Source organism: Manacus candei, unplaced genomic scaffold (assembly GCF_025592945.1).
Source record: "Manacus candei isolate 608988 ecotype Guabito, Panama unplaced genomic scaffold, ASM2559294v1 h1tg000086l, whole genome shotgun sequence".
NCBI lineage: Eukaryota > Metazoa > Chordata > Aves > Passeriformes > Pipridae > Manacus > Manacus candei.
In genome coordinates this window covers 7,378,923-7,405,277 of record NW_026138134.1, presented here as the reverse complement: position 1 = coordinate 7,405,277, position 26,355 = coordinate 7,378,923, and the positions used below count along the sequence as shown (strand labels likewise).

Genomic DNA, 26,355 nt, shown 5'->3' with positions numbered 1-26,355 from the left:
CGGTGCTGCTGCGGCTGCGTGGCTGTGCCACGTTCCCATCTCTTTGCATGTTCTGGTGAACCCACCGGCTTGCATGACGCCCGGCCTCATCACACTTCCCCACGTGCCCACCTTGGAGTGCAGGGAATTCTTGCTGCCATTTGCTGTCAAGGTGGCAGAAGCAGCCGTGGTCTGGAAGGCAGGGAGATTCCCGGCTGCAGGAATGCGTGCCAGGACTCAGATTTCAAGCACTGTCACAGGACATTACTGTCAGACAAAGGGGCTCTGTGCTGCGCCCCCAGGACCTGCTGCCCCAGACCCTCTGTGAGCTGGGGCCAGTACCTGAGCATCCAAAATCCACTCTTGCACCCAACAGAAAATCTGCAAAGCACTGACTGGGCATCACGGTAGAGCATCGCTGGTGCTCCCTTCCCCCGGGACCGTGGAGCCAAGGCGAGCACAGAAGGGATAATTACCTCTAAGCGTACTTAATACTATAGTGCATTATCTCCAGCTATGGAGAAAAGCATGATCTGGAGGTACTTCCCCCAGAAGCCTCATCGAGCTGCTCTCAGAAAACTCTCCTGAGTCCTGTGAAATGCTAATAGAAAATCACAGGCAGCCCAGGAAGACGTCAGGTTGGTTTTGGTAAGGAAGTGTGCCAGCTGCTTGTGCTGGCTGCTTGTGCTGGGCATAGCTCCGATCAAGCCATGGGAGATGATGCAGCAGCACAAGCCACAAGCAGCATCTCCCAAACCTGTGCCACTTGCCATCAGAGCGGGCACTGCAGACGGCTGTTGGTGACCAGTGCCACCACCAAGACAAGCCCGAGTCATTGGCAGAGTCATCCCAAGCACCCCAGTGGAGTGTTGGCCTGCCAACAGCTCGTGGCACCACACTGAGTGTGAGGCAAACAGAACTCATGTTTCAATGTGATTTACAGCTCTCATCACTAAACTCACATGTAAAGTTCCACTTGCTTATAACCCTTCATTTCCACACTGGAAGAAGCAGTGTGCAGTATACCTGCAGCACCACTGCTAGGTTTTGGGCAGGGACCATTCTGAAGCAGACAAAGCGAAATAAACATGAGGCAATAAGACAAATATGCAAAGAATTGGACTCAATGTACATTTGCCAAGAACGAGGACAGCACATGCCTGTCTGACAGCACAGCTCCGGTGCAGTCCCCCCTCTGCCTCCTCCAGGTTCCCACGCATCCCTTGGTAAACCCAAGCCAGTAACAGTTTTTCTGGGATGCTTTTCCACAGAAAAGCACCAAGAGTTCTAGCACACAACAAAAAAATAATTTAAAAATTTTTAAAAAATCCCTGTGCGGCCATCAAGCAACATTTGCCACGGGACCCAGCGCGGGGACATCCCGCCGCCTCTGCTCCCGGGTTCCTGCTCTCACCACTGGATTTTTCTCTCTTTGTACCTCTGCTTATACCGCACGACTGTTTTGAATCTCTAAAATAATGTGACAAGTTAATGATGGCACAATTATCTAAATGTTTAACAGACACGTTATCTAAGTGAATCGGATTGAGATTCCATCCCGCTGACAATAAACATCAATGGGAGAGCAGAAAGTGATAGGCAAATTATCGCCAACCCTGCAATTTCAATGCTATTAAATTTGGAGGAATAACAGCCCTGAGGCCTGTAAACTCTGAATAAAATAGACCCTTGTGTTTGGCCAACTATTAAATCAAAACGCTACCAACATCCCAGCAAAAGAAAAAAAAAGGGGGAAAGAAAAAGGGGGAGAAGATATAGAGCTTTTCAATTTTCAGTTACATGGTTTCATTAACTCTTTTCTGCTACTTGTGTCTCTGGGCAGGTGATATGAGGGATATGAGAGATGTGGGTATGGGATGTGGGAATGGGATGCTCACGGGGGATACGGGTAGGGGGGAGTGAAGGGTCCTGTGCATCCTTGGCAGCGCAGCCGGGGGCACGCTGACCCCACGAATCAGAGCCAACTACACACCGAAGCAAACACACTCTATATTAGGTGTTGATCATGCCCATGTGAAATTGGGTCAGGAGTAAATCCACGCCGTCCTGGGGACTGACACTGGCTGCCACACGCTAACTGCCTTGGCACACGGGAGGAAACTCGAGACAAGTCACCTCTGATATTTATAAACGTTGGCGCGAGCCCAAAACCCGTTAACACGAACACCGTCCGTGTGCGCATCCCGACTCCCAGAGGTGCTGCCTCGGGGTAGTCAGGCCACCTTCTCAACGTGCTCTGTTTTTTCCTCTACATTTTAGGAGAAGGGTAAGGAATTTTCCATGCTCTCCCCCCTGGCATGGCACCGAGCTTGTGCTGCTGGAAGATGAGCCAAAACAGTTGCTGCTTTTCCTATTGTGATGGGATGGGGGCCAAGGACAGTGCACACCCGGAGAGGGCGTCTCGGCCCCGTGTCCATGGGGCTGCACACAGCACAGCCAGTGCTGTGCTTACAAGCAGGAACTATTTTTTTGTATCTATTCTTGTTTTTTGCCTTGCTTTGGGAAATGAGGCGTCAGTTTTCTGCCATAGAAATGAGCAGTGCTTGATGCAGCACGTGTAAAACAGCCTGGTTTCATGTTGTCGCTGTCATTTGAAGCAGCAGGGAGGGCAGTGGGAAAGGAAATAGGATAAAGGGGATCCTGGGTGCGGACTGTGTGCATGGGAAACAGCCCCATATGCTGAAAGGAAACCCCCAGAAGGAATCTACCTGCTTCCCTACCAAAAAGGGCTACTGTTTTGTTTTTTTTAACCTGGAAAGTTGTAAGGTCTTTTGCCAACCAGCCTGCTGCTAAGGGCGAAGGGAGGACGTCCAAAATGAATGCATTCTGGGAGATGCCGTTATTTGGGAAGGGGGTTAATTATAGCGAGGCAGGGGAGGGATGCTTTCTGTGCCAGGGCAGGGCACTCTGTGTGCCAGCAGAGGAGAGGAAGCAATTCATTTCAGCTGCCCTCGCCACCCAGCCCCACTCTGACATGTTTACAGCCAGAGGTGGTGATGACAAACCCGCTCCGCTCGGGTCACCGCGTCCCCTTGCTCTGGTTGCCTGTTGCCCTTTGAGCTTTGGCACAGTCCAGGCCCCAGGATTCACCAGCCAAAGGGGGTTTAATCCCCACAGGAATGTCAGGTTTGTGAGCCAAACCACGTTGCTGCTCTACATCTGTGGGATGTTTTTGGGTGCAGGAATCATTGAGCTGCATGGCTGGGCTCCCACTGGCTGGCACTGGATGCTCAACCAGTCTGGGAAATAGAAGGAAAGGGTGAAGTAGCTGCTATTTGCTCAGCCACCTTGAACCCCCTGCTTGGGATTGGGTCTCTCAGCCCTGCACAGTTAGTCCCTTGCTGGGTTGACCGTCCTGTCACAGCCTCCTGCTTCTCCTGCTCGTCCTCAGCCTACAGCACATGGTTTCCAAATACACCCAGAATGGCAAAGCTTGGCCTCCAGCTGTACGGCTCTGGACAAGGAGGGCAAGTACTTTGGGATTTATGGACTGGTGCTTGGCCAGCACAGCTCCAAGATCAGATGACGGCCGGAGCCATTCCCACCTGGTGACACAGCACTTTGCATCAATCCTCAAACCCCCGGCGTGAAGCCGGAGGGGCTCTCTGTGCCAGCCCCGAGCACGGACTCACAGCCAGTGGCATTTATCAGGGCTTTCAGCACTGAAAGCCAAGCCTGTGCTCAGTTAAACAGCTCCCGATATAGCGCGGGAGGAGCTGGTGCTCTGCCCTGCTCCAGCCTGACTTTGCAGGGTGAAAGGCTCCACCTGGGACTGCCTGGCCATTAATTTCCCCAAACCCCATAGCAAACCTTTCCTGGGCACAGCAGCCTTTGCAAGAGGCATAAAGAGCTCCTTGTGCTCCCCATGGCAGTGCTGCTGAAAGGCTGGGAAGTGCAAGAGCAGAAAAATGGCAGAAGCCAACTGCTGGAAGCTCTTTGGACAGGGATGGCGTTTGCTCACAAAGGGAGCAAATGACCTCATGTTTGCTGCACCATCGTTTCCCACAGCAATGCTGAGCAATGGTGCAACAGTGCTGCGCCAAATGGTGCCTAAATCTGTGCTTTGCTATAAGAGGAACTGGGGCTACCTGGGCAAGGCAGAGGCAGAACTGCAGAGGGTCCAGCTCTGTTGGGCAAAGGGTGACAAAGGCAGCCCAAATGTTAACCCTGTGCCTAAGTGAAGGATGGAAGGGGACTGCCACGTACCGGTGTGTGTCTGCCGGTGCGTCTCCAGGGCATCTTCCTTCGAGAACTGGGCGCCACACTGATCGCAGACCAGGGCTTTGGCACCCGCTGGGGAGAGAAAGGGGAGAGGAGGGTTATTTGAGGGACAGATGGACACCCACCTGAACCTGCACGGGGGCATTGCTGCGGCCACCAGCACCACTAACACCACAGGACTGGTGCCATGGAGGGGTTTCATGTTTAGTGTCCCCTGTGCAGACACCAAAAGCAGCTTCTCACTCATCTCTGCACTCCCATTCCTTGCATGTCACAGCAAAATACAGAGCTGCTTGCCAGGAAAAAATTAAATTAATTTATTTATTTATCTTTTAAAAAAATCATTAAACATCAATGTGTTTCATTAGCACTGTAACTGATCCAATTGCAATTGGTTTCCTGCCCCTTCCCATCATAGCTGCTGTTTCCAGTACCCAAGGACAGACCTGATTGGGGATATGGCTAGAATGGTTCAACTGACTGAGGAAAAACCCAGGATTCCCAACAGCAGACAAGGACCTTCCAGATGAAACCAGATTAACAACACACACAGCATTCAACAGCATCTCTGTGGGACAAAGCTGAGGTCCTATTTCTTAGATTTCAAGGTTTGATTCATCTGCTGTGAGGAGCTAAGTGTGACAGAGTAGCCTTCAGAATGTCGTGCTGCACATTTTCAGGGGTCCAGACTGGGTCTCCCACCCCCTTCCCACCCTCAAGCCCCTGTCCCACTGTCAGGGTGGGATTTGGGGAAAGGTGTGTAGAGAAGGCAATAGGGAGAGGGAGAGGTATCATGACATGCACTGAATAGAGAATTCCTTTGCCTTTAAATTGTCTCAGTAAAGGCTGGCTTGCAGGCAGAAATATTTGGCAGCGGCGAAATTAAACGTGATAAATTTTCTCGCCAAGCGCTGATCGATAATAGAGGTCTCATCTGTTAATCAATATGACAGTCTGCCTGTTTACTGTGCATATGTTGTTCCCCGCCACCCTCGCCGCGATGTCAAGTTTGCATTCAAAACAACCTGAGTGTGCCTGGGCCATGTGGCTGCTCCAAATGGGCAAACACACCCAAACTCTGGGGCACCACGAGAAGGGTGGTGGGCAAATCCCCCTCACCTGCTGTTAGCCCAGGTGACCACGTGCCCGAGATGCCATTAGGGATGTGGGGCATCGCCAGGATGCAGGTGCTGCCGGTGGTCCCTTCCCTCACCCGTGGCAGGGAGAGGAGCGTGGCCATGCAGATGCTGGGATGGGGAGAAGCTGCCGGGGAGGAGAGGGCTGGATCAATAGGGCAGCGGCGTGGGCTGCCCTCGCTCGGCACACGGTGCGGGCGATGCGCAGCCAGCAGTTGCCAAGGCAATGGCTCTCCATCGCCACTCAAAGCTCCGCCGGCCCCACCACGTCAAAATGTGATCCATGAGGCTACAGCAACCCATGATTTGTGAGGATATGGCAACCCATGGCAGCAACAGGTCCTCCCAGGGCAGGGCAACTGTTGGCACGTGCCCGTGCCCCCTCCCTGCGACCGTGCACTGGTGATGCCAGGGGTCCTGTGCTCAGGGGGGTTCTCGCTGCATCCACAGGCTGAGATGCACCAGGGCCCTGCTAAACACAGCGTTTGCTTTTTCTTCCCCTATTTCCACGTGGGGTGAGGGGGGGAGGACGGACATGCCAGCGCTCTCCGCAAGCCGTGGCCGGAGGGGCCGCAGAGCCCCAGGGAGGCACGGCCAGGCGAGGCAAAGGCGGTCAGCATCTGGCTGGGGGGCGGGAAGGGGGGGAGAAAAATTCCTGGCGAGGCGAAAATAAACAGGGCGAACGCTGGGAGGAGCTGGGCGCGCTGGCTTACATAAGGAAGCACAGTGTGTACCAAAACAGTGGACCCAAAAAAAGCCGGAGCTGTCAGAACAATGAGTACAGACACGGGGCATTTACAGCAGGCGCTGCCGTACAGTTTTATTTACAGTACCTCTTATCAGCGCGGGAACAGCACGCCGCCTGCCAATTTCCAAAGGCCAGGACTGCGTGTTCTTTCCCTCAAGTAGATGTGTACTCCAGGCGAGGGGAATTTTTTTTCTGTCTCTTTTTTTTTTTTTTCTCATCAGCAAAACAAAAACTGATACGGAGCCAGAATTCCTGTAATGTACACACGCCGGCGGGGAGGGGGAGGAGGAGGGCGGCGATTGAATATGTAAATAGTTCAAGGTTAATTTTACTATGTGAGTCACCGGGAAAAATGTCATCCAACATCTGAGCTTATTATAACAGGGCTCAGAAAAAACCCACCACGGTTCGCTGTTTGTTATGAAAGGGAGTAGGACACGTTGGAAAGCGGAGCTCGTGGCAGGGCTCTCTTCTCCCCCTCTCGCCTTTCTCCCCGCTTTAAACAGAAACCATCAGCCCCTCCAAACGTATATTTACGTGAGGGTATATTTAGCCAGCGCCTCGTATCGCCTACAGTGTATAGATATCTGCGGATGATCTTCCCGATGGGACGGGACAGGACTCCGCGTGCTGCCAAGTATCGGCTGCGTTTCGGCGCGAGCCTCGCTGTTGGCACCAACCCCCCTGCCGCACATTTATATCCGCGCAAGCAAATTTATGGCCCCTACCTAATAAAGGTCCCTGCTGCGAACGAGCGAGGAGCCTCCGCTTGTTCCATCCTGCGCAATCTGCGCAGTCATTGCTGCCCCATGCCCACCCGGCAAGGTCGGAGCTGCCCGGGTCTGTGCTGCCCCCAGCAAAGCCATAAGGAGGGGCAGAACTCAGGCTGGACTTGATCCTGAAAGTCTTTTCCAACTTAACGATTCCATGACTCTATTACTTAATTTCCTCTCCAAGAAATGCAAGGGAACAGTCTGATCCCAGCTGGGCCAGGCAGTGCTGCCAGGGCATACAGTGGCTCTCGGGAGCGGGATGCCCCAGGGATTGTGGTGAGCATCCCTGTGGGTGAGGCAGGGGCTGCAGCTCCCTCCTCACCAGCCAGGCTTAGCTCGGCAGGTTGGACAACAGAGCTCATCTCATTTCAGCCACCATCACCCCAACAGTCCCTCCCAACACCCATCACTTAATGACTTTATTGGGGAAGAGAAACTTTTGTGGGGCTGGAGGCTGAGCGGCTGTGGGAGAGGCACTCTGAACTCTAGCTCAGGAAAAGAGAAGGAATAAAGGAAAAAGAGGGGCCACCAGCATCCTCTGGATGAGAAGGAGGAGGATGGGTAAGGGAGGAGGAAGATGGGAAATTGGTGAGATCAGTGGGGGGGGATCCAGCCCTTCCCCACTGCCATTTCGGCATGATGGCCCCGCCAGTACAATGTGACATCTCCTCCCCCAGCAGAGGGGATTAATAAAAATTTGGGATTATATATTATTAACAGCCTGTAATTGGTGAGAAGGTGGAGCCGGGGGGGGGAGAAATATGGATTAAAAAAAATATTGCTAAGTAAATTTATGCACTGTCGTCGCTTTACTACCTAATTAATTCAGTAATTTCAAAAACAATTTTATTTATGTTCCGTTTACCACATCAGAAGTACAAAGAAAAAAAGCATCAAACCACAGTGATGCTAAAATAATACCTCAAGGCATCTATTTTTAATCAGTGAAAAAAAAAAGAGAAAAAAAAAAAGAAGAGCCGGCCCTGGTTTCTATACAATCTCTGCTGGGCAGACCACCAACTCAGGGAGCGCAGCAGCCGAGCCCTCTGCGAGTGCCTTCCTGGCTGCCGAAAACAGAGCTTGTCAAAAAAAAAACAAATCCATAATGGCCTGAGGCTCCTCTCCAATCTATTTTCTGCTCAGCTGGTTTTAAATGAAGTTATTATGAGTCATTAAAACACCCGCAAGCCTGTGGAAGTCAGCCAATTACAATTTTAAATTTAGCCTGTTCTCTACCCCATTCTCTTGTTTTCTTCTTTTGCCCACATCAAGCTGCTTTTGGGTTTTTATTATTGCCATTATTATTATTATTATTACTATTATAATTATTATTATTATTATTATTATTATTATTATTTCCCTTTTCCCCTGTTTCACCCAAGTGGAAGAGACAGTTGTGAAAATCTCTGCACTAAAAAAATACAGTAGAGAAACCCAAGAAGGGCTGAAAAAAGATGGAGCTGCAGAGCAGGCCTGGAGAGCTGGCTTCAGCTCCTGCTTCCCAAAGTGCCATCGAAAGGCAATAACTGAATATGAGAAAAAGCATGGGTGTTACGGGGTGAGAGGGACTCCATGCTGGAATGCCAGAGGCTCTGCTGGGAAGGATGCTGTAGCATCATCTCACAGGCTGCCCTGGCGAGCCTTGGGAAAGCACCTGGAATGATGGAGCAGAGGCTTGGGGGCTGGTGAGGTGGCAGTCACTGGCAACACCATCACCCAACCCTGGCAAGCCTGTGCCACCGACTCCCACACCACATGGGAACAGGTGGAGCAGGGGGTATTTTAATTTTAAAAATAATAATAAAAATGCAAATTTTTAGCTTGGGAGCCAAACCCGGCAGGTTTTTACATAATCCCCCCTTTCCGCCGCCCTGCCAGTGCTGCTCTCTCCAGCAGCATCCTCTCCATGGGGAAAAAATGACAGACCCCATCCCCGGCAGCCCCGCACGGCGAGCGAGCACGGCGCGTACTGCACAGCCCATAAAACTCCAAACAGCCTCCAGACACTCCTGCAATCGTCCTCCATCAAAACACTTTGTCTTGCATACAGAAATGCGGCGGGGCGCCGCACGGAATACCAAATCAGCCCGTGACGGTGCGGGGAGGCGGCTCCTTGGCAACCGGGGGGGCTTTGCCACCGCCACCGCTCGACAGGAAACAAAATCTGTCAAGCCTGTTGGGCAAATGATAAACATTAGTGGTATTAAAAAAAACCAACACAAAAGCTGCGTAAATAGCTGGTGAGCGCGCGGGGAGGGGTGGGCAGGGGTGGGGGTGCTCCCCCTCAGCCCAAGTGAGGGGGGTCTGCAGCACCACAACCTTGGGGGAAGTTTGGGAAGTTTCCCCCCTCCAGCAGAAAGCAGGTAGGTGGCGATGGCCGCAGACATAGGGAGGGAACAAGACAGATGGATGGACATTGGATGTGTTGGGCATGGGGAGTGCCACGGTGCGAGGGGTCCTGGAGCCCCTCTCTGCACCCCACCTTCAGTAATGTCAATAACGTCAATAACAAGGGACAGTCAAATGAGGAGAGCGGAGAGAGGTGGCGGCGGGTGAAAAATAAACACATTTCATCAGGTAAGGGCGGGGGGAGCAGGCAGCTGGCTCCGACCCAGCGGCCAGGTCCAGGAACCCGGCCAAAACAGGAGCTAAAAAGCAAACCATATTCTTCTGGTCTCAGCTCAGGCTCTCGAGGCAAAGAGGATGGGGAGGGGTGGGGGGGGGCGAGAGAAATGTATTTTTCATCAGCCAGTGTATAATTTATAAACAGCATTAAACAGTTTTTGTTTTCTTTCTTCCTCTCCCCCGTGTGCGCGGCTTGGCCGGCAGTCAAGCCTGCATTAATTTCTGCTGTGGGTACAGTGTGTTCTTGGATGCACATCTGCGGATGATCATAAACGCGGGAACGCTGGCAGAACATCCAGACCTGCCGGCAGGCCGCTGACATCACCCGGGACCGAGCGCGGGACGCCGGCCAGCCGGGCGGGGGGGCCGAGGCCTCCCCGGGGAGCCACCGCGGGTACCGGCCGGGGGCAAGGGGGCCAGAGCCGCCGTCACCCCCCCTCCACCCCCTACATCCCACCTGGGGGAGAGGCGCAATGTTTGGTGGAGGTGGATGACCTGGGATGAGCCCCCTCCCCTAACACTGGGCAGGGAGAGCTGAGGGTGGGATTCACCCTTCCCTCCTGCCTGAGGTGCCATCCCTACCAGCATGTTGGACCACACTTCCCCAGCAGCCCCTGCTCCCTTGACAGCATGTCTGTCACCCACTGGGATGTTGGGGCTTTTGTCTGCCCCTCCTGATGATGCAGGAGCATATTTGGGTGGGGAGGAAGGGTGGGGGCCAACAGGGCAGGGGTCTGCAGGGCTGCTGCCTGCACGCTACCCATGCTGCCCATAAGCATCCACATGCATTGCTGGTTATTCCCACCCTTCCCAGCCCAGAGCAGAGAAGGGCTGCACAGCCATCTCCATGGCAGAGATTTCTGCTGGACGGAGAGGCAAAGTGAGAGGGGACAGACAGAAACCCACCTTCCTCCCTGTCCTGGGGAACACACCCAGCTGACAGCAGGTACTGAGTAACTGGCAGCCCAGGCTGTGAATGAGCACCCACTGAGCACCATTTCTGGTCAAATCAATGGTGCTTCTCAACCATAGCACCAATGAGCCAGGTCTCCCACCTCTCCTTCCCTGGTAATTCGCTTTTCTGGGAGTGGGGTAACTCTCAGTATCATCCTTAGAGGTATCTGAGAACTCAGCCACCGGCAGTGTGGGCAGCACACAGGGAAAGGTTCTGCATGGCATTAAAGGCTTTACATTTATGCTTTACACTGAGAGTCAACACGCACCTGCAAGGCTGCTGCAATAACAGTGCTGTGTGCCCACCCTGGTGTGGAGCACCACACCCCCAGGGCTGGTCCCCAAACATTCCTCAATTGGGAACCTTTACCACAACCCATCAATGGCTTGGATGGGGAAGCTGGAGATGTCAACCCTCTCAAACCCTTTGACACCAGGGCTGGAGGTGGGTGCCAGGGGGCACAAGCCATCCCACCACAATGCTCTCCCAAGGGGCAAACTCCCAACTAAACACATGGTCCATTAGTGCGGATGCAAGCTGCCTTTGGAGCTGAAAACAAGCCCTGTGCTGCTGCTCCGGCACAACCTCGCTGCATCCCGGGCTGGCGGCGGGGGGAGGCGAGGGAAGAGGTGCAAAGGTCTCCTGCTTTAATAAATAACAGCGCTGGAATTCGCAGCGGCTGTTTGTGAGTGCGAGGCAGAGCTCTCCCCGCCCCCCCACCCTCGCTGGATTTACCAAAAAAAAAAAAAAATATTAATCCTGCGCAATGACAAGCTTGGCTCGGTGTTCACTGTACATACTGTACCCACAAAGCTGGCTGCCTGCCAGGGACAGGCTGCGAGCCAACACGACCATAACAAACACGAGCCGCGTGCACCAGCACTGTGGGGAACCAGCATCCTGCACCCCAGCACTGGGGGGGGACCAGCATCCTGCACCCCAGCACTGGGGGGGGACCAGCATCCTGCACCCCAGCACTGGGGGGGGACCAGCATCCTGCACCCCAGCACTGGGGGTATCAGCATCCCGGGGACCTCTTCCAGCAACCTCCCACTGTCCATGGGCACCCTGAGGAGCCAGTGTCTGTCCCAAAAAATGGTGGGATGGGGATGGGGTCAGGGCTAGGTTCAACACCCCAAAAAGCAGAAAGTAGCACCTGGCCAGAAGGAGTGTGGGGGCGGCAGCCCCCACTGTGTGAACAAGGGGTAATGGGGAATAAAAAAGGGAAAAAGGGCAAAAAATAGATAAAAGTGTACAAAACAATATAAAATATAATAGAGCTTCCCTGCCACGCTAACTGCAAGCAGAGCTGTGGTTGCAGTACCTGTTACCCCCAAGTGATCTTTCCTTGGAGTGGGGAGGACTCCTGGCTGTGTTTGAGCACAGGGGTCTGGTGGCCATCCCCAGTTCTCCTCATCTGACCCCCAGCTGTGCCAGGGGCTGCACCTCCAAGGGAAACATCAGCTCCTATCCACTTGCAGAGCACAAGTCTTCCCTTTACTGCAGTACTCCGGTCCTTCCCTATCTATTTAATTAAAGGCCCTGCAGCCTGTGAACCTGCTACTCAGATTCATTAGGCAGAGAATGCCTAATTCCACAGTTTTGCTAACGAACCTGTAGCGGGGGCCTGTATGAGAGCATGGCACTGGGACATGGGCGCCGAGGTGGAGCCAGTGCTCACACTATGAGCAGGGCTGACCACGAGCAGCTGCACGGCATGTAGAGTTTGTTATTCTGAGCTGCTTAGACTGGAAAATATTTCCACAATTAAGGACTTGAAAACAAACTCCAAAAAAGAATATTTAAATAAATCAAATTACTGGGCACTGGAGAACAAGTTTGCAACATGCTGCCCAGGGAAGGGCGCAGCCGGCCCCGCACGTGTCTGCTTCAGACAAGACGTGTGAGCTGGGCGGTCGCAGCACCCCTGAGTGGGCATGGAGAGCAACCCAGCACCCCCCTCCCAACCCACCTGAGTGAGCCAGTAAGTGCATTCGCAGCCGCAAGCTGTCCAGGAACCGCTTCCCGCACAGCTCGCATCCGTACGTCTTCATCCCGCTGTGCAGCTTCCTAGGGGAGAACAGAGTGGGGTTAGTCCTGCGCCGGAGGGAACTGACCTGAAATAACGCTGAGAAACTGCCCAATGCTTCCCACAACCCACATATCACCCTAAGTTGGTTCTGGCTTGAGAAGCCCTGCAGGGAAAGCATGGACAGGGTAGGTCCTGTGTGACTTCCCAGCACTGGGGAGACGACCCTCTCCGGGTCAATTTTTGTCATTGCTCCTGTCATTCGAGTCTTTTGATAAACCTGATAAATCTGAAATCTGGAGTTCAGGTAAAGTCTGTGTTGGCAAACTCCTTCCCCATGCCCTGAGCACTTTTGAAAAAGGGCACTGTGTGCCAAAGAAAACCCCAACCACTTTAAGAGGTTGTTTGTGTGCATTTCTAACCAAATCCCAATTTCCATCCAAATTCAGTGCAACACAAATCACAAGCAACAAATGCAACCACCAGCTCGCAAACAGGAAATTTGCCACTCACTGTTTCCTGGCAGCCCCAGGTACACACTGAGCTACGCCCGGGCAGCATTGCACAATCTCCAACCACGTCGCCCACCCCGCAGCACGCCGTGGGGCTGAGCATCCCCCACATCCTGGGGACCAGCGGGGCCCTCCGCCCAGGGCACTGACCATGGCAGCAGGTGCTGGGTTTGGCTGCAACGGCCACACCCTGCATTACCACCCAGTCTTTACAGCAAAGACACTGATGCTCCATCTTTGGGCAGCCAAGGCTGGAGCCCTCCACCAAATGGAATGACCTTTAACAGGCAGTATTAAAGGAGCACTGTCCAAGTCTATAACCACCAATGAATCCAACCTAATCTGGTCTCACTCCCAAGCCATCACTGCTGTCCCATGGCAGCCCCTCCATACCCATTCCTCCTCCCTTTTGGGGCCAGCCATCGCTCAGCTCCCACCACGCCGCACCGGAGTACCCTGAGGCTCGCTCCCCCCAACAGCCTCTGCTGCTCTGGGTGTGTGGAGGGATGCAATGCCTGGAACACGCAGAATGGGGGCTTGGTGCTTTATTTTGCCACCTCTGCTGGTGACAAACAGACTCTTTGCAAAGCCACCCAGCTCTGCACTTGACAGCCACGCTGACCAACGTCCCTAAGCCCCAAACACACGGGCTGCCCCTGCCAGCCCTCGGTCACCGTGAGCCGCTCGGACCCGCGGCTGGGGAGGACTCACAACAGCAGCACGTGCAAAGTTTCAACATCAGATGCTGTAAACAGAGAAGTATTTGTGTGTGTTGAGGAGTAACAGCCCATCACTGTGTGCCGACCTCTGATCACAGCCACCATTTATCATTGCTCCGCAGCAGGACAAGCGTATTTCTATTGCCTTGTTGCCAAAGACAAAACAGGAATGGTCCTGCCCAGGCCTAGATGTGGACCCTCCCACGGGAGGGCTCAGCCCTGGCTGTGCAGGCTGTGAGAACCATGTGCCTGTGCTGGGGGGAGGTTCAGCTTTGTCTGAGCTTTACTTCCCCTGAAGTGTAAGTTTTATTGGCACGAAGCTCCTGCTGCTCTGAGTCCAAGCAGGATCACCCCTCACAGCTGCAGAGAGCCTCGAGCTCCAAATCTACCCCTGCCCCATGGGGCACAGGGACCTGTTCCCTAACTGCCAGCCCCACATCCCACCTCGCAGGAGGTGGCATGCACAGGAAGAGTAGGAGCAGGAGGAGACCCTGTGATGTTCAGCAGATGCTGTGGAGCAGAAAGGACAGGAGCAGGAGCTGGTTTCAACTCTCAACTTTGCTGTATAATGTAATTATTAATCAGGCTTGTCCTGAATTCACTGTGTCATAGCGGAGGATTAGGAGTCATGCACGAATTCAGGCCAAGAAGGTTTACAATCCAAAGGATTTATCTGCCTTGCAAAAATAAATAAAACACCAGCCTCCTGACAGGGCTCCTCTGCCAACGAGCAGCTCAATAAGTGACAACCTTCTCATTTTGCATTTTTAATTTGGGACATGCCTGTCACACTCCCCGGCTCGGGCTGCGCTCGCTCCTGCATTTAATGTTGGGTTAAAAGCACTTTGTTATGAAGAGTACAGCATCCTCAGGGCCCACACTGCCCTCTCTGAGGCCAGAATGCCTTTTCACTGAATTAAAGTCTAATTAGCTAATTAGTTTGAGCAAAACATGGAGGTTTGGGGTTTTTTTTAAGTGAGTCTCAAGAAACAGAGAAATGGAAGGACAAGCTTCCTTTCTCTGCGTCGCCCAAGCCTATGGCAAACCCAACACAACTTCTTCTCCCACCCTCCCCAACACAGAGTGGGGAAACAAAGCCACAAAGCCCCCCAGACCTGCTGGTGCCAGGGCACCCTGGAGATCCCCACCTGCCACTGCCCAGGGCGCTGCGATGTCCCCGAGTCACGTCCCCTCCACATTGTCTTGAAGGGGGGTTGGGGTGCTCGAGGAGTAATTTAGCTGCAATATCTCTATCAACAAATTTCAGCGGTAACAAAAGTTTTCCGTTCGGCGCCTGCTTCTAGGACGATCTTATCGCTCGCCATCTTGCACGGTCCCTTTCAACAAGGTCTTAAAGCGCTTTATCTGTTCCGTTTCCCGGTAGCGAAATATGATTGAAATGTTCTATTTCTGCTCACCGGATTAAGGAGATGTTGCAAAACTGCACAAAAACCTGGCAGATGTAAGCAAGGTATTACGGCTGCTCGGGCTGTTAAGATCTGAGGGGAAAGATCAATACGCGCTTCTGAAGTTGTGCCTCCAGAAAGGGGGGGTGGGGGACTGAAGGGCGTTCAAATACATCCCTGCTTGGCAGTGCTGTCCAAACTCCGTGCCAAAAGATAAACTATGCTTTATTATTCTGATTTGAGGCTGAAATTGTGCTTCTTTCTCCTGCAAGGTCCCTATGAGCACATCTGCTGAGAAGGTGCCCATGGGATGAAGAGTAGTGGCAAGCAGGAAAAGTGCCTTTTTTGTAAAAAGAGGGTTTCCCCTAATTCCCACTCGATGGCCTGCTTGAGGTGCATGGAAACACGAAGCTGCCCAAAGCCTCTAGGTTGTGAGATATCACCGGAGGCTGCTTGACAAGGATGCCCAGGGCAATGAAGATGCCTGTGGCATGGAGTCCCAGGGCTGGATCCAACCCTCCCAAGTGAGCCCCGGTGCAGGGCTCTGGCAAACGCTGTCCAGGCAGAATACAAACCGAGCGACACCCCCTCCCCGCCCAGCACCGGCAAACAAAAGCCAGGCGAGAGGCTGGCCCCTCGCAAGCTGATGGTAATTAAAAAGGCCTGTAAATGCCCCGCAAAAAGCACTTCAAAGGGACGGCGACTCCAGCAAGACCACGCGGTGTAAAAATTATGAGTTTTCCCCACAGGGTGCTTCGTGTGAAAAGGCCGGGGTCGGTGGCAAACGCCACTGCCCGCTCCAGGGGGACACGGGGGCTCAGCAGAGCATCCCGGGGTGTGGGTACGGGTCCAGCCCTGCTACCTAAAGACCACTGCAAGTGTCCCACTGCCACCACAAACAAATCCCTGCTCTGCCTGCTTAAAAACCTGCCTGAAACAGCCTTACGCTTTTTTTACTTGAGGAGCTCTCATATCCCAGCCCCTCCCTGCCACCCATTTTTGGAAGCAAGAGGAGACCCCCTCCCCTCCCTCCATGCTGAACAAGACGCATGGCTCTTGGCGGTTTGATTACTTTTAAGTGTATATTTTTCCCCTCAAACAGAGTGAATACAATGGTTAGGAAATTTGACAGAAAACTATTCCGAGCCATTTATTGCCTTAATGCGCACCTTTGTCCAACAGGCAGTTTTGACAGGAGCGATAAATTCCAAATTTATGTCAACAGAGCATATGTTGAACACCTCATTTCTGAGCTAAAGCGGCATGCTGCCCCATAAATCACCCTTCTGTTTGAAATGAAAGTAGATTACGGGCCCGTGTTATTGAGCAGTTAGAGCCATAGTCGTATAAATCAGAACTTTTAACTCCAGGCGATCCGTTCTGCAATTAACTAAAGGGCACTTTGTCATCTCTGGGCCGGGGCGCAGCTTGGCAGGGCGGCTGGCTACCGAGGGGAAGCAAGAACCCGTCGCTGCCGAGGAACGGCGCCGGCACGGCCAAGGTTCTCTCTGTACCTGTTGGAGCAGCGAGTCCCGAGACAAAGCCTGCAGCAGCCTGTGGCTGGAATGCAGCCTGGCATGGGAGACCCGTGGCAAGGGACTGTGGGGGCTTGCGCATCTCTGCCCACACCCTGTCTGATCCGTATTTTGGACACCAAACACAGCGGGGGAATTGGGAAGGTGTGTGACACAAGGAAAACAGCAGAGTCCTGACAAGTCCAAAGCCAGGCAAAAACATGCATGAGTGCAGCACTCAGAGTCCTGCACTGACAGAAATCAGTCCTTGGGACTAACACAGTGGTTTTGCTGCATCTCCCAAAGTCCATACACCAGGTCGAGATCCCCACCCCACTGATTTCCCCCGTCCACCCTGCTGCATTTCCCTGGTTTGTTCCTCTGCAACTCCCAGGGATGCAGGGCCATGGGAGGCAGGGCAGTGGGACCAGAGGATGCTGTGGGGACGTGGGGCTGGCAGATGCTGTGGCACCATGGGATGCTGCAGGGTAGTGGGGCCAGGGGATGCTGGGGGGACCCAGCCCTGTGAGTGCTGGTGAAGGGCGTGGGTGTGGGGGGCAGCTCACCAACCACGGGAGCGTCAGCGCTATAAAAAGATTCAGACACTAAGTATTTCCTTTCCTATAAAATATTCATTGCTGCGCGCGAGTGCCAGGGAGCACAAACCTCCAGTGGTTCTAACTTTGTGCCGCAGCAATAACAGAGTTTTATGGGAGCCTTCTAATTTTATTTATACTGGGCCGTAACCGTGGTGCCTGCCGGAGGGGCGGCCACCAGCCGGCACAGCCCCACCATGGCACGTGGGATGCACCAAACACTGGGCAGGCCAAGAGGGACCGGCACCGCTTTGTGTCCCAGTAATGTCCCCCAAACCCTCACTGCTGCCCCATTTCCACTTACATCACCCTTGCCCAGGTAAGTTGATATGAAACTGATTCATCCCTGATCTATTTTATCAAGATCGAGGCAGCGGTGCCACGTCTTGTTTGCAGCAGGGGCAGACGGGGAAGCCAAGGTGGCTCCTGCAGTCACTGCTCTGCCCTCAGCTCCCAGCCCGTAGGATTAAAATAGCAGGGAGAGCTATTAAGGGCACGGGGAAGGGGGAAGGGAACTGAGACCTTCTTTTCGCTTTAATAAATTAAGAAGAAAAAAAAAGAAAACACTGACAAAAAAACCTGCCCTCAAACCACCACTGCTGCTGAAAATAAATAAATAAATCTTACAGGAAATAGAAATGGAAATAAAGATTTTACTATTTCTGAAGGTTTTGATTAAAAAAAAAAAACAGCCAGGGGAGGGGAGAGCTATCAATAGAAAGCCCTGAAACTCCCTGCCTGTACAATATTTATATTTACCACGAGCTAATTTATGAGCTCAAACCAGATCCTGTGGCGTGACATCATTCCAGCATGATGCCAACCCTTCCCCTTTGAAAAAAACCAAGGAAAGGATCCTCTTATCCTACCACACCTACACAGAACCAGGACACAAACACCAAATGCACAATTTCAACCTTTTTTTAGACCCTGCTCACAACAAGTGTGAAAAAATGCTGCCAAAGGGCAGTGACTCTCCTAGTTTACCGCTGGCCTGGGCTGAGCACATGTGGCAGCATCTCCTGTTGGCTACTCTCAGCATCCCACCGAAACAGCACTTCCAGCCCCATGGCCTGGGAAAAGAGAAACTGGCCACAGAAAATAGGGCAGCATACAGATTTTTTTTTTTTTGTGATGTATACCAAGGCCCTGGTTTAAGATTCGCGTTCAATATTTGTTATTGAATGGGATTCCCCTGGACAGAGCTTTATCCCTGCCAGCATTCCCTTTGCGTATCCCAGCCCCCCCACGCAAGGGGGTCCATGGGCTCGCACTGGACAGGACGAGCACGGATGGGAAACCTCCGGCTGCATCCGAGTGGTGCAGCTGGCAGTGGGGAAGCATCTCCTGTCTGTCGCAGACAGGGGCACAGATGCTGCCCCAGCTCCGAAGCCGGAGAGATCTGCGGCTTTCAGAAGGGGATTCGGAATGCAGCCACTGCACAATTCACTGAGCAATGGTACCGGGTGTCAGCAGCTTCTGTTGGCCCAGGGAACAGTCCTGCATCTCCACTGCACCACCTGGATACCGACGCAAACAGAACCACGATTCCACACTGTCCCGGTGGGGACAGAGCACAGGCACCGAGGGGTTAACGCGATGCACGCGGCCCTGCCTGGAATAACCGGCACTAATGTGCCGTCCAAAATCACCATCCCCATTCTTCGGGCATCTGGTGACACTGACGTGCTGAGCACTGGGAGAGGAGCACTCGCTGGGCTGGGCAGCCTCAGCCCCAGGCTGCGCTGGGCAGCGCTGAGCCAACATGACACGGGTGTCAGAGGCGTCAGGCAGAGCACGGGGGGCGCTGCTTATTCAAAATAATACGAGATCTCGACAAAAAGGCAAAGTGACCTTCGTGCCGAGTACATCTGCCGCAGCAGCGGCGTGATTATGCAGATGTTTTGATTCCTAATTCAGAAATAATAAGCGGTTCATGGATTCCAAGTTTAAAAATACATTCGTCATCTGGTTTCTGTAGCAGCACGTGTGCCACCAGAGCACCAGCGAAGCGCCGGCCTCAGCCGCTCCTTCCTCCCGACCTTCGGGATGGTTGGGACACCTGGCTCTGAGAGCCTGGTCTAGTGGAAGGTGGCCCTGCCCATGGCACGGGATTGGAGCCGGATGAGTTTTAAGGTCCCTTCCAACCCAAACCAGTCTGGGATTCTATGACGCACAGAAAGCATTCAGCATCGGATGGTTTCCAGGGACAACAGTCCTGAGACGGTCCAGGCTGCATCATCCCACTGCTCCCCAGTAAACGGGGAGCCTGTAGCTCCCAGAGCCCTGGGGAGACAACAAAAGTCCCCAAGGAGCCAAAAGCAGGGATACAGGGAAGAATGGATATGCTATTGGGATGCTGGAGCACAGAGCAACCTAAGTGAGTGGAAGAGTTTTTTAGAGTAGGGAGAATTTTCTTTTAATTTCCACTCTCTTCGATGACACAACCACAGGGCTGAGGCTGGACATGTGTCAGAAAGAGGGTGGCACCCACGTGGCTGCTGCAGGGATGAGCTGAGATGGGCCCAGGAGCCACTTCCCTGCACTGAGCTCCCCTTCAGGGAGTGGGAAAAGCACCCAGGTGCCAGATGGAATCAATCAGCAGCTCGGCTGCTCTGTTCCATCAGGGAGACATGTGCTTCCCACCCCTCACTTCCCTATGGAGATGCTGATGCCCCCTCCCTGGTGCCTCCCCGGTTTCTGCCCCGGCTCCCCCTCAGCCCACCTGAGAACTGCAGCCAGGAACGGGCACAAACCACAGGCAAACGCCACCGCTCCCAGGAGCGGCCCAGATCCCGAGGAGTTTTATAAGGTAATCAAATATGCAAGAGATTCAACAAACTAATTTCAAGCACACACCTGGGGTCCTCTGATAATGTCGGTTGTGCCTATACAGCACAAGGATTAAAATTTCATAGAGTCATGATTTCATCAGTCGCTAAACTACAAAGGATTAATTAACAGCCAGGGAAGAGCTCATGGCTTGGAAATACAGTCTTAAGGAAAATATCTATCTCAGCTCTCCAGATGTCAGCACACAGACGAATAAACCTTTGATGAAAACACTTTCTTATTATTAGCAACTCCAAAATATTGTGTTTTTGTAGCTAGAATTAAGAATGCCTGATTCCAATCTGCTGCTGCCTGGCTCTGTGCATAGTCATGTGCCCTCCTGGAGGACTGGTTTGGGCTCCTGGGATGGGACCACTGGGTGCACACCCGGGTTTTATGCCTGAATTTTGGGGATGGGCAGAGACACCTCCCTGGGTCAGGGGATGGGAGAACACCAAGCGTGCAGGAGTCCAGCCAGAGGTCTCTCCTCTGCTCTGTGCACACTGCCTGCCCTATGCTCACCAGCTCCCAGAGATGCTCCCAAAGCACTCCCCACACCAGCTGGGCTTCAAAAGTTTGGGAAGGAGAACAGGCAACGGCTGCAGCATTGGCAGCACGAGCGGTAAGAGCAGCACGTCCCCCCTTCCCCGGGAAGATGAATTAGGGAGCTGTCAGAGAGGGACAGGCGCAGCACCGATGTTGCTGTACAGGGGCAGTGGAAGTGTCTTTGATTAATGAAACCCTAATGCTGGGCTGTTACACAGCCCTTCTCTGGCAGGAGAAATGCCCTCAGACAGGCTGGAGATGCCACACTCCCCATGGATTACCCAGAGACGCTTCTCCCAGCCATGGGCTGGTCTCCTGCCCTCTGCCAGCACCCGCTGCCTCTGCCCAGGTTCACACTGCCTTCTCAAGAGCTCCCGGGGCAGACAAATAACTAATTATTTCCAGTTGGAAGTTGGGAGATGAACATTATGCACCTTGTCAAGGCAGTAATTTAGCATATCCACACTGTACTAGGCTTTGGAGAGACCCAGGACAAGGAGGTGGCAACAAGGGGAATGCCCTGGCAGCTCAGGGACTGAGGCCACTGCTGTCCATCCGACTGCAAGACCTCCCTTAGAAAACATATACTTTGGGAATGACTATGGAAGTGGGAGGTGTCAAAGGAGCTCACCCAGGCCGAGCCCCAGCAGAGCTGTCAGCACGGCACAGTGCAGCACGTGGGGCTGCATCGCATCCACCGTGTCCGAGCTGGCTTCGCTCCCGAAACCGCACCAACATCTGCGCGGAGGCAGCGAGCGGAGCTGCTGGAATCGCACTGTAACCTGTCATCTCGTGGCACAACAACACGGGCAGACGCTGCTGGTGCTGCAGGGCCTCACACGGGGGACGGCGACGGGGGCACAACACTGGCAACTTCCCCCTGCAGTTTTTCCCTCCTGCACCAGTTTCAGCGCCGGTGCACTAACACAAGACGCTGCCTCAGCTCTCTGTAATTAGTTTTGCTCAGCCTACAACATGTTTTGCTGAAAAATAAATAAATACCTTCCGGGCAAGCCAAGCTCTGAGTAGGACGCCAGCACTGACAGCACACTCCGCTCCCCCCAGCCAAAAGTACGCGGTGTCCCAAACCCGGGCGTTGCTGAGCCATCCCGGCACCGTGGGACCTCCCCAAGGAGGCTTGCTCACAATTAATTCATTTATGAGCAGCCTCACCCCCCGCCCCAACACGCACAACAGGTTCCATGCAAATTCGGGAGCTTTTAAATTATACCGTTAATGAAAGAAAATAAAGGCAGTTAAAAGGCAATTTGCTCAATTGGTGTTAATATTTAAGCACAGCATGTGCAAAAACGAGATCGCAGAATTCGGTTTTTCCATGAGAAAACTTTTGGTCCCAACTTTCCCGCGGAAAGGATGGAGCATGGCAGCAAATGCAGTGCCCGGGGTCGGGTCTGGAGCCCCCTCAGCAGTGGCCAGACAGGCTTTTTGTTAAGGAAACATCCCCCATGTGCCCCAACAGTTCCCCAGTAGCCATGAGACCAGCAGCTCCTCCTCTGCCAAGGGGTGATACTGCTGCTCCCTTGCACACCAGTATTCCCACATCCCCGATGCTTCCCTGAAAACCTTTCCTGAGGACAAGACAGAGACAGTGGGAGCCCTGAACATCCCCTGCACCCATGGGAACTAGAGCATGGGCAGGCAGAGGCACCACCAGTGTCACTCCCAGCACCACAGCCCCAGTGCACCCCCAGCTCAGCACATCATTGCCACCACACACAAAACCCAAACACGCTGGGAACATGGTGGCTGCTGCACCAGCAAACATCCAGGACAAACCACTGGCCAGCACGAGTGGGACACCTGAGGCACAGCCAGTGACACTGGTCATTGCTTCCCACACCAAAGGGTGATGTTGGTGCCACAATGATAACAAATTCTTGAAGCAAACTGGAAACAGTGATTTGGCACCAAATTATCGCAGGCAAAAGCAGCTGATGCTGCCCTCGGCTCAGTCCCACTCCTGGCCCTGCCCTGCCTGGGGGTTACGACGCTTGCATAAATTCGCTTTCAAAACAGGAGCCGCTGGTGAATGAGACCTCGATTTCTAATGGTTGGAAATATTTTGTACACTCTGCTGCTCCCTCTGTACCCCTTTGTCGGGGCCGAGGGCTGTCGGCTAAAGCGGGTACCAAAAGACCATCTGTAGCTCCCGTCTTTACAGAGAAGTTTAAATAGGGGGATGAATGAGCACAGGAATTAATGAATGATAAAGCCGTATGGTCCCAGTCAGCCTCCTACGCCGGGATGTGGCATTCAAACCCTCCCAGCCTTCTGCCACAAAGAGAGGTTTCTATGCTACAAAAAAAAAGGGGGAAAAAAATAAAAGGGGGAGTTGGTGCGTGCAGGTTTTTAACAACAAATCCAGCAATTCACCTCCAGGTTCCCACCCGTTTTCCCTGCACCAGGCTGGGGGAAAGGCACTTGGGAGGGGAAAACGGGGGTTTCCCCGGAGCTGCCTGCAACCCCACTAGATAGTGAGGGAAGTCACAGGAGATGGCTCTGGGGCTCATCCGTGCACTGGGTGAGGGTCCTGGCCAGAGTACCCTGGGGTCTCACATCAGCAAGGGTGTGCAGGTTTTGGACAAGCCACCTGGACTGACTGTGCCGCATCCACTTAGCCAGCCTTTGAAGCTTCCCCCCACCTTATCCATCTGGGACAGCCTAAAGATGCCTGGCAAAAACTAAGGAACTTGGAAAGGCCTGTAGGGTGTTTCAAGTGAGGGGTTGCGGCGAGGGTGTGCTCTGCCCCCAGAAGCACATCCACTATAAACCAGCTCTATAAAAAAAAGGTACAAAGGAGAAACCCAAGGCTCAAGGAAAGCTCACAGAAACGAAGCCTGCTCGCCAGTACCAGAGAGAAGATGCTCTAGCTCACGGTGCTGTTGGCTGGAGATTAACAGGTGACATCCAGGGAAAGACAAGGACATGGAGTAAACCACTGACATTGCTAGAGGATGGCACCCGACAGCCCAGGTACACTGACAAGGCAAACCCAGGTTCAAACACCCCAAATCTGTTTTGACTCCTATTCAAGGATCTGGAACTACCGAGGGGGGGAATGTTTGTCTCCAAAACAAAGCACAAGAGGCAGAGGGAGCACAGCACAGTACTGCAACGTTACTTGTATTTTAAGAGCCATCATGTGTAAAGCATTAGTGGTTTTGAAATTGCATTCTCAAGTTAATTAAATGGACTATCTTTTATACATAAAAAGTGAAAGCACACAATCAAAAGCTATTAAAGAGGAAGTGCCTTTTTGGGGCAGTGCTCTGCCTCTCTGTACTTGCTCCACTGACCCGAGCATCCCAAGGAAGTCACTGTCCTGGTGTGCCAGCACAGTGGCAGAGAGGCCACCTGAGCTGTGCTGAGGCTCAGCTACAGCATTAAGCATCACCAAAACCCACACGTGGGCACTGCACTGTGCCATCCCACGGGTCCATTTTCCCACAGGAGTCATATGCACTCCATTCAGGGAATTCCTCTGTACAGGGACGTTTGCTGACTGGCGGTGGTGAGAAAACCCATGGCAGTTATCTTTTCTGCAGTAAAACACTGACCTTCAGTTTTAGGCAGGAGGTAAAGTTCACCATCGATTGGACCCACCATAAGCTGTTGATAATTACTATTATCTCTGAGTTAATCTTGTGAGAGGTCAACAGTTTTATAAAAATCTTGCAAGCTGTGTCTTTTACCTCCCAACTTTATATCTGGGTCAAAAGGTCAATTACTGCAGCTTGCTGACTTGAGATTTCAGAAAAAAATGCCCTGCTCCCACCCAAAAAGCCACTGGAGCAGGGGGAATGTGGGCTGGTGCCCACCATTGTGCAGGCAAAGCAGCCAAACCCCTGGGCTGCGAAGTCAAGGGGAAGATTTTCCCAAGTCAGAGCTATCCCAGTTCATAAGCTGAGCTGGGGTTGGCTACTCCCAAGCTAAGGAGTTGGGCCATATCCCACACTCTGGGATACAGCCAATGGGTCCTGGGCATTGTGCTGGTGAATGCACGGTCCCTGCTTCACTGGATCGTGTGGCACAGGGCTCAGAGGATGCCAACCCCCACTGACAAAGCACCGTGTGTGTGGGCAGCTGCCTCCCTGCCCAGGCACACAGAAGGAGTGTTTAAACTCCTGGGCTCCACTCCCACACCTACCCACGGAGGTGACAAACAGAAGCAGAGCAGAAACTCATGGAAGGGGCTGAGAGAAGCCCCAAAGACGGATGAGGGTGTGACCCGCTTTGTGATCCCGTCTGCCTCCCCGTGTTCTGCATCACCAAATATTACTGCTCCTTTTATTTTACCCCCCTGGCAGGATGCTGCAGGGCAGCTCCGGGCAACACCTCACTCAGGGAGCAAAAAAATCCGTCAGTGTTGCTGCAGCCTCTCCTGCGAGCGCAGCCCGGGCCCACGGAGCATTGCTCAACTGCTCGGCAGGCAGGTGTCATAAACAAGCAGGCACATGGCAAACATATCGATTTCCCGGAGCTTATCGCGCAGCAACCAGTGCTCAGTTACCAGGCTACTTTAATATGTAATTTACTGCAAGAAGGGAGAGCAGGGCTGAGGGCGGCTGGAATATTTACTGTGGGATGGACGGGGAGGTGGAAGGTGTGAGCAGGAGGGAGGTACAGTGTCTCTTGCCTCCAGCCATACTTAGTATTTTCTAACTATTAAAAAACCCACAACCCCTCACCACTGCAACAGAGTGTTTACACAGATGCCATTAATCTTCTGCAACTGTTTATGCTATGAAAATACAATCTCAGCTGCCTAGGCTCTCCATCTCCTTCATTTAGATTCAGATGCTTAATTTCTGTCAAAACAGAGCCCACCAAAATTACCTCCATCCATTTCTAGCACTCAACTTGCCTTCTCTTCTGAGAGCTGCCCAGTGGAGCGGGGAGTGACCCCAGGTGGGAGTGTGGAAAAGTGGGAGAAAAGTGGCATTTCAAAGGCTTTTTCTCTCCAGCCTACCTGGGACTGTGAAGTTCAAGACCAAAGCCCAGCCTGAGATAACGCTGCCACCCTGACCCAGTCACCCACCTGCATCTACCTGCCCCAGCCAGGAAGAAACCATCCTGTCTCCCTCCTGGTACCTCTGGCCTTGTCCTGTATCCAAGGGCATTTTGCAGATGTGACCCTCGAGGGAATCCTGGGACCCACAGGAGGTTGGTGTTTTCAGAGCACAATATTTTAAAAATCCCCCTTGTACAGTGCCTCTCGGTAGATCTTTTGGAATTTACAAGATAAATAGTGGTAATTTGATTCTTATCTTCTTCAAATCCAATTCTAAGGCAATTCTGTGTAAAGGACACTAATTATAGCCCAAGGGGAAAGAAAAGGTAACCCATCAGCGAGAATACACTGGAAACGTTTAAAGGGGTACATGGTGCTGAAAAGTCAAATAGATTTCAAATCTGCTCTTGCAAGAACAATAATTTCTTGGGTGAAAATGATTCTCGGCACTGCTCCCACTCCCCAGCTGGTCCTTCCAGTGGGCAGCTTGCTCCACAGATCCTTTCAAGGCTGCCTGGCCACTCCAGAGCCAGCCCAGGACAGGCAGCAGCACACACACAGCCCCATCTCTGTGCCCAGACAGTCACGGTGCTTTTCACCCTCATTTCCATGGCATTATTTACTAACGAAAAGGAAAAGTTTATACACACAGGGGAATGTGATCAGCAACAGACACCAAAGGCAACAAACCCATCACTCATTAGCACAAAT

At 52.8% G+C, this 26,355-nt stretch overlaps 1 protein-coding gene and 2 long non-coding RNA genes across 5 annotated transcripts in view; 1 reads left to right on the top strand and 2 right to left on the bottom strand.

Moving 5' to 3' along the window:
- Positions 1-26,355, bottom strand: part of ZBTB16 (zinc finger and BTB domain containing 16) — a 54,107-nt gene that overhangs the window by 15,129 nt on the left and 12,623 nt on the right. For all 3 annotated transcript variants that reach the window (XM_051812348.1, XM_051812347.1, XM_051812346.1), the window contains exons 3-4: positions 12,431-12,528; positions 4,207-4,293 (exon numbers count right to left, since the gene is read on the bottom strand). In XM_051812348.1, the coding sequence (XP_051668308.1) occupies positions 4,207-4,293; positions 12,431-12,528 (185 nt within the window). The remainder of the gene's footprint in view (positions 1-4,206; positions 4,294-12,430; positions 12,529-26,355) is intronic.
- On the top strand, positions 2,146-4,712 carry LOC127482246 (uncharacterized). Its single transcript, XR_007908466.1, has 2 exons — positions 2,146-2,266; positions 4,640-4,712. It is a non-coding gene; the product is annotated as an uncharacterized LOC127482246 (long non-coding RNA).
- Positions 7,708-12,424, bottom strand: LOC127482248 (uncharacterized). Its single transcript, XR_007908468.1, has 2 exons — positions 11,373-12,424; positions 7,708-11,340 (listed from the first exon to the last, which is right to left on the bottom strand). It is a non-coding gene; the product is annotated as an uncharacterized LOC127482248 (long non-coding RNA).